The 13088-nt window shown below is 34.6% G+C and overlaps 1 protein-coding gene across 1 annotated transcript in view; it reads right to left on the minus strand.

Annotated features, from left to right (window-relative positions):
* Positions 1-9290, minus strand: part of LOC120425683 (uncharacterized) — a 41494-nt gene extending 32204 nt beyond the window's left edge. Inside the window, exon 1 of the mRNA XM_039590267.1 lies at positions 9189-9290. Coding sequence (XP_039446201.1) covers positions 9189-9290 — 102 coding nt within the window. The remainder of the gene's footprint in view (positions 1-9188) is intronic.
* Positions 9291-13088: the final 3798 nt, after the last annotated feature.

Genomic DNA, 13088 nt, shown 5'->3' on the forward strand with positions numbered 1-13088 from the left:
CCCTCCCCCCTCCTTCTCATCCTGCTCCTAAAGTGTTCATGTGGTTTATGGAAGGTCCCAATGATGAAAAATACGTTTTAGATTTTTTCAGTTGATTTGACTTCTATTTTGATCAATATTTGTTTTTTTTACATTGTTTTGCCCCCTGAGTTTTAAACTTAGACAAATATTTGCAACGGCTTTACTCATTTTTCCAAAAATCCGTATTTTTTGATTTTTGAGATTTTTAGATAATTGCTTATGTTTTAGGAGAAAAAAACTCGCAACTTTAAAGCTATAGAGAAGTATAGACGGACGATTTCGTATAGAATTGCAAAAATGAAGAAATACGTATTTTAGGATTATAACTGTTAATATTAAAAAGCAAAATAAAAAAAAAGATTTTTTTCGTTATCCTATTTTTCCTGAAAAATCATTCAGAATATTACTTCTCAAGATACATATTTTTGAATGACTATCCCACAATATTCTTAGAAATCCTGTGATGCAAAATAGATTTTGCTGACTTAGACAAAGCTCCATTAAAAACAAAAAAAAAATAAAAATCAAGAAATAATGCGATTTTGTAGCAAATTCAATTCCTATGACAAAAAAATATTTAAAATTTTGATTTTTATTTAATTATTAAAAGCATTTTTTTAACGATTTATATCAATTCAATTCCAATGACGCGTTGAAAATAGTGTTACAAATCAAAATTTACAGTTACACAATTTGATGTAGTCGAAACTGAACCTTATGTGGTCAATATCATGTCTTCTGATTCCTAAAAATATGTTTATAGATTTAATGTTTTATTACTTAAAATTCAAGATTTTTTATCAATTTACAAAAACATATCGTGTTTTCAACTTTTGATCAATAATGTTTACAATCATAGCCAAATTTCTCCTACTAAAAGCGGATAATCCTGTTTTGGCTAAACAGACTAGCGAAACACGTAAACAATGTAATATTTCAACTGCCCAACTGATGCAACAACCAAACTAGGCAACCAACGGCAGCTTCAAAAGTCCCCCTCTACCAGATCTCCTATTTCAATTTCAACGAGAAGCAGCCTCTCGACTCGACCTAATGGAATTAAAATGCAGCAATTTATGTTTATGTTGCCAAAAAAATAGCAAAGCACACCAACACTCACACCACCACCAACCATCGCGTCGGTTTTCCGGAAAAGGCATGCCAGGGAAACCAGTCAAATGAAGCACGAGATCCACTTGCTCACTGCACTCTGCTCGGGATCGACCGTGGACCATCTCCATGGAACTATTTTTCGATGAAAATAAATTTTCGAACCCATCTTGGTTTTTTCTACGAAGTTTTCGGTAGGCTAGCGGTGTTAGAAGATTTGATTTTTTTTGTTAATAAACTTATTGTGTGATTTTGAAACATATTTTCAATTATTTTCTAAACTGCTAATAATCAAAATTTAAAAAAAAACTATTTTCCAAAATTCAATTAGGCTGGTACAAATATTTTTAAAAGTTTTTGTCACCACCCCCTTCAAAATTGGCCCGAAAAATCAGGGGGCAAAAAAAATATTTTTACAATTAATTTCAAAATTTCATTGAAAATTCAAGTGCAACCAGCTGCAATCAAATTAAAATACATTCTCCTGCGTTTAAAATCATTTTTAGCATGTTTGGGTTTATTAAAAAATCTTAAGATTTTTTGAAAATTTTCGATGCAAAATCTTTTTTTTTTCGATATAATTTTTGTTTTTGTCAGATCTTAGATTTTTTGAAAACTAATGATTGCAAAACAACTGAACTAGTGTAAAATGCATTTTAAAACACTTTTTTTCATTTAAATGTGAAGACTATGGCTTGTTATTTAAATTTTTATATTTTTTATTTTTTTGCCCCCCCCTTGACCACGGTCAGGGCCGAGGGACAAAAACTTTTTTAAATATTTGCATCGGCCTTATCCGAAAATTTCTAAGGAAGCACGGAAAGTAAAAAATCAAGTTTATTGAAGAGCAATTCTTTACAAAATCGGTCTTTTTTCTTAAATTTTAATTTTTGTATTTTTTAATCCGACTGAAATTTTTATGGTGCTTTCGGTATGCCCAAAGAAGCCATTTTGCCATTTTGGTGTGTTGTGTGTGTTGTTAGAAAAAAATTCACTAGAGTACTTTTTGATTGCAAATTTGATTTTACATCGAAAAATGAAGTTGAAAAATTTTTGCGACCAATTTTTCGATTTTTTTAAAAAATCAGTATTGATTCAAAAATTTATAACTCGCTCAAAGATTTTCTTGACCGAGCCACGTAGCCTAGTGGTAACGCTTCCGCCTCGTAAGCGGTAGATCGGGGATCAAATCCCGGCTCGGACCAACACAACTGGTGATCTTTTTCCCTTCTGGATTCGATTGCTTAGTAAAGGGAAGGTAGTTGTAGTGTATCGTCACAAACTGGACCTTATCACGACACCTTAGGGAGGCGACCTATGGAATGTTATCATTAACCCTAACATGTTAACATTAAGTTGAGAATGAAACTGCCACTGAATCCGCTTTGTAAATGCCGGCCCCAATACTCTTCAAGGGTGTTCCCCTCAGGAACTGGGAAAGATTTACTTTTACAAAGATTTTTTGCACAACCTGGAAATTTCTGAAAAGTTGGCATTTGATGTCCTCTAAAACATATAAAAAAAAATAGTGTTTTATTGCAGATCAAGTTTTAGTGACAAAAAGTTAAATAAAAAATCACCAAAATTTTTTTTACCGTGCATCATTTTTTTCAGTCTAGTCCATATCCATACCTACAACTTTGCCGACACCAAATCGATCAAAAAGTTCCTTCAAAAGATACAGATTTTTAAATTTTCATACATCATTTTTGTATGGCCAGCTGCCAAATTTGTATGGAAAATTATATGGACAAACTAATGATGCAAAATGGCTTCTTTGGGCTTACCAAAGGCACCAAAAAAGTTTCATTCGGATTAAAAAATACAAAAACAAAATCGAATGACCGAAATCTGAGAGAATTGCTCTGTAGTCAAATTCGAGCGGTTGATTTTCTGTTTTGTTACCAAATGCATTTTTTCTTTTTCGTGATTCGACTTTCCGAACAGAAATTTTCGACGGACATTGATTAATCGAGTCTGGGCTTTATCTCATTTGTTGTCAGATATTTTTTTTTATTTTTGTAAAATGAGGTCATTACTTCTCCTGGTAACAAAACATTTCAAATCGAGGTAAATTTACATAAATTGCTTTGATATCAGTTTGCTGTCGGTCAAATTCAGCTTTTCATTGAAATCACTAACTATGCGGTCTAATTAGTGCATACGCTGAACTAGATTATAAACCATTACCGTGTATTATGCAAATTCTCACGATCTTCTATTAAAATTTCTCGGAAAAACATCCCACACAAACTTTCTGCTAGAGCCGTTCCGAGCATATCGCTCCCAGTGACCCAAATAGTATCAACCACCGTCCAGAGTGTATAAAGTACCATTTAGCTTTTCCCGTTTTTGCCCCACTTGATATTTGTTGTCCCGGGCAGACGGTAATAACAAAATTAATAATATTTCAATAACAAATCCTGTTAAAATAACAAAAAGTGTTATTATTTTATCCTGAAGCTCAACTTCAAGAAGAAAAAATAATAACAGTTTTTGATAAAATAACAAAATTTGGTATTGAAGTGATATTATATTGAAAATGTTTAATAACACGTTAATAAGAGAAAATGTTATACATTTCAAAAACTCTCCTAATAACAAAATTTGTTATTCGTTCGGTATACTGACTAAGAAATAAAATTACAATAAATCACACAAATGGAAAAGTTTCTAAGTGTCCATAACACAATCTGTTATTATTTTTTCTTTTGTTAAATATGTTTAGATCTTTGGGATAATTTTGTCTAATTTCATTAGGGTCATTTTTTTGGGCATGAAATGGGGTCCTTAAGCTTAAATTATTCTAAAAAGTTGAAATTTGGAAGTTGATTTTTTTAATTATTTAATATACCTCCTAAGGGACTTTGCTGAAATTGGCTAGAACTATGGGATAATTTTGACCAATTTCGTCAGGGTCATTATTTTGGCCATGAAATGGGGTCCTTAAGCTAAAATTATTCTAAAAATTTGAAATTTTGAAAGTTGATTTTTTTTATTATTTGATATACCCCCTAAAGGACATTTTTTAAAATGGTTAGAACTATGGGATAATTTTGACCAATTTCGTCTGGGTCATTATTTTGGCCATGAAATGGGGTCCTTAAGCTAATATTTTTCTAAAAAGTTGAAATTTTGAAATTTGTTTTTCTTTAATTAATTGTCGTGACGGAGGGGCGGTACGACCCCTTCCATTTTTGAACATGCGAAAAAAGAGGTGTTTTTCAATAATTTGCAGCCTGAAACGGTGATGAGATAGAAATTTGGTGTCAAAGGGACTTTTATGTAAAATTAGACGCCCGATTTGATGGCGTACTCAGAATTCCGAAAAAACGTATTTTTCATCGAAAAAAACACTAAAAAAGTTTTAAAAAATTCTCCCATTTTCCGTTACTCGACTGTAAAAAATTTTGGAACATGTCATTTTATGGGAAATTTAATGTACTTTTCGAATCTACATTGTCCCAGAAGGGTCATTTTTTCATTTAGAACAAAATTTTTCATTTTAAAATTTCGTGTTTTTTCTAACTTTGCAGGGTTATTTTTTAGAGTGTAACAATGTTCTACAAAGTTGTAGAGCAGACAATTACAAAAATTTTGATATATAGACATAAGGGGTTTGCTTATAAACATCACGAGTTATCGCGATTTTACGAAAAAAAGTTTTGAAAAAGTTACTTTTTGCGTTTCTCTTTGTTTCGTCGTCCGTGTCTGTCGCGGGTGACCATGAACGGCCATGATCGATGACGACCAACTTTTTCAAAACTTTTTTTCGTAAAATCGCGATAACTCGTGATGTTTATAAGCAAACCCCTTATGTCTATATATCAAAATTTTTGTAATTGTCTGCTCTACAACTTTGTAGAACATTGTTACACTCTAAAAAATAACCCTGCAAAGTTAGAAAAAACACGAAATTTTAAAATGAAAAATTTTGTTCTAAATGAAAAAATGACCCTTCTGGGACAATGTAGATTCGAAAAGTACATTAAATTTCCCATAAAATGACATGTTCCAAAATTTTTTACAGTCGAGTAACGGAAAATGGGAGAATTTTTAAAACTTTTTTAGTGTTTTTTTCGATGAAAAATACGTTTTTTCGGAATTCTGAGTACGCCATCAAATCGGGCGTCTAATTTTACATAAAAGTCCCTTTGACACCAAATTTCTATCTCATCACCGTTTCAGGCTGCAAATTATTGAAAAACACCTCTTTTTTCGCATGTTCAAAAATGGAAGGGGTCGTACCGCCCCTCCGTCACGAGATATCAAAAAACGGACCTCGGATTCGTGATCAGGGACAAAAGTTACCCCTTAGGACAAAGTTTCACGCAAATCGAAGAGGGGTCGGGGCAACTGCTGTGTGAGTTGGCGGAGAATTACCCTTATACCTTCTAAAGGACTTTGTTTAAAATGGTTAGTACTATGGAATAATTTTGACCAATTTCGTCAGGGTCATTATTTTGGCCATGAAATGGGGTCCTTAAGCTAAAATTATTCTAAAAAGTTGAAATTTTGAAGGTTGATTTTTTTTAATTATTTGATATACCCCCTAAGGGATTTTACTAAAATTGGCTAGAACTATGAAATAATTTTGACCAATTTCATCGGGGTCATTTATTTCACCATGAAATGGGGTTTCAAGCTAAAAATAATCCGATAAAATCAACTTTTGAGAGTTCTTTTTTTTAATTTTGTTATATTCCTAACGGAATTGATTTATTTATTGAGAATTTGAAAAAATTGAGAAAAACTGTTATTATTTTCACAGAGCCAGGAAGTCGGAGCTGACGTTGAAGTTCGAGCTGGAGTGAGACCTCGGAGACTGCATCGGATTCATATAATTTTAAGCATCTTTTACGTCATATCCTGCATCCAGAGTCGGAGTTGTATTCAAATTATGGATTCAAAATCGCCTCTGCAGCCCTGACTAGTACAGAGGAGTTATGGCAACTGCAGGTTTATTTGCAAATTACAAATAAACCAAAACAATAACTTTTTTTGTTACGGAAACATACCAGTTCAATAACATTTTTTTTTATTATGCTGCTCCACCTCTCCGCACAAAATAACAAATCTTGTTATTCCTTCATGATTCCTTCTGTGTTATTGGTTTGTTATTGCAATAACAACATAATAACAGTTTAAGTTATTCTTCGAACATATTTCGATCTTCTCACAATATCAAAAACTGACCTTCCCAAGTTATTTCCGTCTGCTCGGGGTTCCATTTCAAGTTGAGTTGCTGCTTTGCTGCCATTTGGTAACATGGCATAATGGATGTTAATTCTGGGGGTAATTTATGAACTGGTGCACTCGTAAGAGAGCCTCCTCTTTGGCAGCACGATTCAGATTTTTTAACCACCAACACCCATCACTTGAGCATTTCCTCTTCGGGTGCCAGCCCCGGGGGTGTGCATCGGTTGCGTGTTTTGTTGGCTGATGACCCATTTCCAGTCTCGCATCAATCGAATAGATCAACTCTGACGGGCCTTGAATGAGTGCCGAGAGCTATACACGTAAAAATGTTGTCACTTTTGAATGATGAAAAAGATTTCAAATTTCATAGCCTTTTTCCTAAGCGCTCTGTTATTATTTTTTTCAGAATTTATGTTTAAATTTATACATGCACAAACCTTAAAAAGTGGTTGATTGAATCGGACTCGGATTGTTTTGGCAAAACACATGCGTTAGAAATGTCTTGTGCAGATTGATTGTTGACATGAATAGGAAATTTTGCCAAATTGGAAGTGTCTGTAATCTCAACACGCACTTTTGACCGATGCGGCTAATCTTATTGATTTTATGCTTCGAAAAAAAGAAAAATCATATACTTCTTTAAACTTTTTCATCAGCAAACGGCGAACGTTTTAATTCTCGTTTAGTGAAACTGCTGCAAGCAAAGCACATTTCAGTTCATCAGCAAAGTCAAGCGAGCGTGAAAAGCTTATAACTAAGTTTTTCCGGTGCATTTTGGGGTCTTCATTGAGCTGTACGTACACACGATGTTCATGTTTTTTTTCTTCCTGCTGTGCTCATCTAACTCTCATTCACCAGTACATACACACAAGAAACCCAAAGCCGGTATGCCGGCAGGGCTTCTGGGATGAAATGAATGATACCAGCCAGCCACCCCTGTGACCCTCGGCCCGGGTAGAGGGGGGGGGGGAGGTGGTTCGATTTTTGGCATCGTACGTACGACGAGCTAAAGCCGCTCATATGTCTGACGAGGCATCGTGTGCACTGTGGGTTTAAGGAGTCAAATATAAGCTTTTTTTTAAAAATTTTTGATATCAAAATAATCATTTAGCATACAAACAACAATATAACATGAATTAATTCTTTAAAACACAACTTTAAATTAAATTTCAGGTATGATAATGTAGTCGATGAGAACTAAATGTTTGATGATTTGGCAACACTGGTCTGAGAAAATTATCTGCAATTTTTTTTTTTCGCTTTTGATGCAAATGAAAGGTTAAGGATTTGCTTTTCGAAAAATAATCTGTTCAAAATCTTAAATCAAATTATAAATGTAAATCATTGGCATTGGGGCCGGCATTTACAAAGTGGACTCAGTGGCTGTTGTTAAAAAAAATGTTAAAAATTGTTAAAAATTGTTTGGTGCATTAATTGAAAATAAAGCACCATGCGTCTCCTGCAAAATGTACAGGGGAATTAATGCATGGGGAATCACGCTACTTTAAATTCGATTTTTTTCCGAAAATTATATTCCGATAAGGCTGATGCAATTTTCATCAAAGTTTTAGTCTCCTCTCACCTGCAAGATTTATTTATAGAAAATTCAAAATTTCAGATTTTTTAAGTTTTTTTTAAACTAATGATTGAAAATTAATCGTATTGCTGTATATTTTTGCCTAGGGACTGAAACCTTGAGAAAAATTCACATCACCATTTCTGGATATGTTACTTAAAACATTCCAAAAATGCAAATACAATTTGTTATCGCTGTAAGCTTTTTGTCCCTAGACATTCAAATCAAACAATCTTTTTATTTGAGCTGTTTTCAGCTATGTTTATAAAATTTCGTAGTATATTTCATTTGATGCCCAATTGTAAGCTTTCTTCGGCACGTGGTGAGCTCAAATTGATATAATTTTTGAGACTTCAAAAATGTGTTTATTTTGCGAAAATCGTTGAAAAAAACTATTTTTTTAGACCGCTCTTATCACTAAACAAAATAATATTGATATAATTGTTTATGCTAAAAACTCCCAAATTTTAGATTATTTTCTAACCTTGAATGTAGTTATTGTTTCTGTAATTTTTTACATTTCCAAGGTTTGTAAGTCGCCTTTCTGATATTAGACAGCATTTGAAAATATTTAATATTTTATAGGAAATAAGCTTATCTTCTAATTTTATGACCAAAATCAATTTTTAACTGTAGCCAAAAAAAAAATGTATCTCACCTATAATTTATTGAGTTATCAGAATTTTTTCCCATTATGTTCTGTAATTGGATTTTCTTTTAATTAATTTTGATAACAAAATGAGATATTTTTCAAAAAATCTCTTGTTTAATGTTATGTTATTATACAATAGCTAATCTGGGTCTTCCAATAACAAATTCTGGCTTTCTGACAATAACAGAAATTGAACTTTTCGAGTAGTTTGCATCCAATCTGGAAGGGATATTTTCTTAAAATTTTGGATTTTATATGTTAAACGAAAACAGTCTAGACTAGATAATCCGAAGGCTTCGGAAAATTTCACTTCGGAAAATCGAATCTCAAGATAATGCTTTTTTGTTTTCTAATGTTTGATTGTTGAGCTAAAGTTTGACCCCTAAACTACTCTAAAATGATTTAGAATTGTTGAATCCAAGATGGCAGCCAAAATGGCGGTGATTTAATGTTGAAAAAAATCTTTTTTTTTTTTTTAAAGGCAATCCACAACTCAAATTTGACTAAAATGGGGTCGCAGAACTCAAAATTGATGTTTAAAACAAGAAAATGAAAAAACACAATTTTTTGTAATGTAGTTTTATTTAAAAAAAATTTATAACTTTCTAAAACATTATCCTCAATACCCACCCGGCCGCTTGTGCCCTGTACTGGAGTGTGTCTCGATGGCAGCCAGCCCCATGGTGAAGAGCAGAAGTCGTCGGCGGATGCTGTGAGCGCTCCTTCGTACATGCCGCATCGAAGAAGATAGAGCACACACACCCACTCTCTGCGATGATGACTGACTTAGGAGAGAGTTTCATTTTTCATTATTGGTGCAAGGAAATGATCCGGACAAGCGTTCAGCACATCAGACAGTGAGCTCTTGAACTCGGCACACGTGTCTGTCTCTGAAGCTGATGCACCAGCCTTGGAGCTTCATCGTGTGCCCCGAGACAGTGATGAAAGTTCGCTTGGGGCAGCAAAAATCGGTAGGAAAAATCATCGGGTCGTGAACGAAAATATTGCAATCTCGGCACACACACGAGGCAGTCTCATAAACTCTTCTGGCTGAGTTGGTCTTGGTGCAACTTTTAAAATGTGGGTGCACTCGGGAGAAAGTTTTATGTCAGATAATTCATTTTGTCTTGGCTCGTGTCAATTTTTAGCTGCATCATTTCACTTCTGAACCGGTTTAACTTCCAGTTGGTTTAAGCCAATTTGCTCCAACACAGGCCAGGTCATTGTTACCAATTGTTTTATTTGTACTTTTTATGAGATCCTTAAATAAATAATTTCAATCAAAAGAAAACTTCAAAGAACCCAAAGTGTCATTCATCTCAAAAGTGCTTCCCCAGAATCTCATTGACCATTTTTTGTATTATTCTTTTTCATGATATTTTCCCATAAAAAACGCCTCTCCGGTAATCACCTCCCACGCCTTCGTCCTGACGAGTTCACGGAAGGCGTTGTTGTTTGTATTAGCCAGAAATATAATCAGGTCGAAAGGAGAAAAGGCCAAGTACTTGCCCTCCCTCGAATCCTCGATAATGAAGGTACGACCCCGCCAAGAGCAAAAAGAACAAGATCTTTTTTTTTTCTTTCTCAAAGCCTTTGGTCATCACCTGGTCTTGAGGTTTTTGTTCCATTTTTATAGGATGGTCTTGATGGTTGGGTGGGGGAGAAAAAAAAGGTGAAAATGTCCACCCCGTTCAAGGAGGGAGTGGTTGCGGGTCAGTTCTGCGGTTCTCATTTGCACAATATTAAGTAATGAATAAATTAGTGCATCCATCGGGCGAAGAAGTTTGGGAGATGGTGGAACGAGAAAATGACTAATGGAAATTTATGTTTTGGAATGCCCCTCTTTTTCCTCTGTGGCAAGTGGGAAAATTACCACCGACAAATAGCAAGGGCTTCATTATGGGCTAATTACCGTTAGTTATGTTTGAGGCAGGATCCAACGGTTGAAGTAGTTTCCATAAACACACAATAACTCCCTCTTGTGACTTCTCTTAAAGCAAGCTAGGTCACATTTTTATTTTAGTCATTTGCATTCCATGACTGTTACTGAAAAAAATATCACCCACCATGAGCCGGTATCGAATTGAATTCGTTTTCGTTTTTTAAACAATTGAAAAAAAACGGTTACGTTTCTTCAACTGTGCAGTAACGCCCATGGCATTTCCCCTCGCTTTTCCTCAAATGAATGAGAGAAAAGAGAGATTTTCTAATGAGCACACTTTTATCAGGCTGTATGATAATGCATTTTAAGACACTGAATGGGCATTGCAAAATAATCGGGACCACGGGCACGGAACCGGACAGAAGAAATTCAAATTAGCCATTAGTCTAAAGTTGCCTTTCTGCTCTTCCGTTTGTCACGGTTAAGAGGAAAAATATTATTTAAGAACTTTTTTTTTAGTGCGATCTTTTTTTTAAAAAAAAGAAACCAATGTTTTAATAGTAGTTTGTGCAACAAGTTGCAAAAAGAGGATTTTTTCAGCACGAGTCGTACATTTATCCAACGAGGTTCACCGAGTTGGATAAATACGAAAAGTGCTGAAAAAATCAAGTTTTGCAACGAGTTCCATACAACATTTTTTGCAAATCCGAAAAACACCCATTAAGTGAAATTTTAAGTCAAATTTTCATGTATTTTGTCAATAAATCGTTTAACTCAAAAAAATGTTGAAAAGTGTTACTTTTCGAAACAAGTGCTGAAAAGTTCAACTTTTCAGCACCCATTTTAGTGCTGAAAAGTAGAACTTTTCAGCATTTATTTTGAAAAGTGTTGCTATTCGATTCTGTTATTTTTGGTACAGAAAAGTAGGCTATTTCGTCGTTCAAGAATGACAGGAAAAGTAAGTAGTTTCACGACGGAATTGCAAAAAAGTCATTTATAGGTTATCCATTTGGTTTTAAAATCAATTATTTAAAAATTTGTAAGTATTCACTTTTTTTCAAAAAACTAAATAAAAGAGAGCTGTTCTTCAATTATTTTTGTGTTGACAAAAATAAAGCTGAAAAGAGCACTACACTAATTTGAGTGTTGAAATGTTTAACATATTAGTATTTGTATCAAAAAATAATACTTTTTGACACTGTTCTGGTTTTGAAGTTGGCAACTCGATGCAAAAAAAACTCGTGCCAAAAAAATCATTCTTCATTATATAAACTACTTTAAAAAAGCAACATGATAGAATGTTATAATCCAACAAGATTTCATAAAAATTATTTCAACCACGCCGCATTTTTCACATTCCAGAGTGCTAGGGGACCCACTCAGTGAATGCGGACGCCGCCAGCCAGGGTAAAGGATGTCCCACGCAGTGCCAAAAGGTAGAAAATGGTTCAGCCTTTTGTTTGCATAATTTATTTACAAGATGGGAAACAGCAAGCGAGCAGACGGAAGGAAAAAATCCACCCTCCCAAAAGAAACGCTCTAATTGTGAGCTTCGTTGGCCTTAAGGCGTAGGATGGAAGGAAAAATATGGGAAAATTATAGACTCGAGCCGAGGGTCTTGGGAAGAAAGAAAAAAAAAGAAGAGGGATGGAGTGTGGACCCGGCAACAACTTCCTTCTAACATGTCACTATAACGACAAATCCACATCAATGGTTGCGTCCTGCTGTGAAGCTTTTGTAACTTGATTAGGTTGATTATTGTGTTAGCCTGGTTTGTTCGATGTTCATAAAAGGACTCAAGTTGAAGCCTTTTCTTTTCGTACTGTGGCATAAGTCAAACATTTAAAATTATACAGTTTGTCAAATTTCAAAAATGCTTTATCGAAATTCAGTTTTGGGACATCTTGACACGTAAACTTGATTAGATTTTCGTACCGAAAACTCCTACTGTCGCAAACTAATTAAACAGTGATGCCGAAGGGGCTAGAGAAAGTTTTTGATGACGAAAATTAAATTAAACTGTACACATGAAGCGGGGGGACAGTGTTGCCGCCGAGCACCATGGGTTCTGTCCTTTAGGGAAGAATTCTGGGGCTCAAGGGCTTTACCCATCCACTCAAGAGACCAAGCATGACTGTGGCTTCTCGGCTGGAAACATCTTCAGAATGGTCTCAAATTTGTAGCCATTTATCTTTGCTGTGACAGGCTGGCTTTGGTCAATGTCAAAGTCAATCCTTTGGGATGGCTCAAAATGTGTCCATATGCGCGACGGATGGAATTGGTCTGAATTTAGTTGCCTAATTTGGACTTTTAAGAGAGTTTGGAATTAGTTTCAGAGAAATTAGATTGATTTCATCTACACCTACGCAGGGTACGCAGAACTTATTAGTATTCATTTTGCACAAAACAGCTCAATGAATACTGAAATTCATCAAGGTGCAAATTATGTCTCTTTTCCAGGTAATCGTAAATAGCATGACAACAACTCACGATTTCGTGTGCAATGCACGGTGTGCGTAACAGTTGCAAAAGCTTTGAAAACCAAACATTTGTGATGCGTGGTGACGATAATCGTAATCATAGGCAGTATGTTTAACCCCTTTCCAAAAGTTTTAGGGTAAATTTGGTGCTAAGGAACAATTTTTTTA

This window comes from Culex pipiens, chromosome 3 (assembly GCF_016801865.2).
Source record: "Culex pipiens pallens isolate TS chromosome 3, TS_CPP_V2, whole genome shotgun sequence".
Classification (NCBI taxonomy): domain Eukaryota; kingdom Metazoa; phylum Arthropoda; class Insecta; order Diptera; family Culicidae; genus Culex; species Culex pipiens.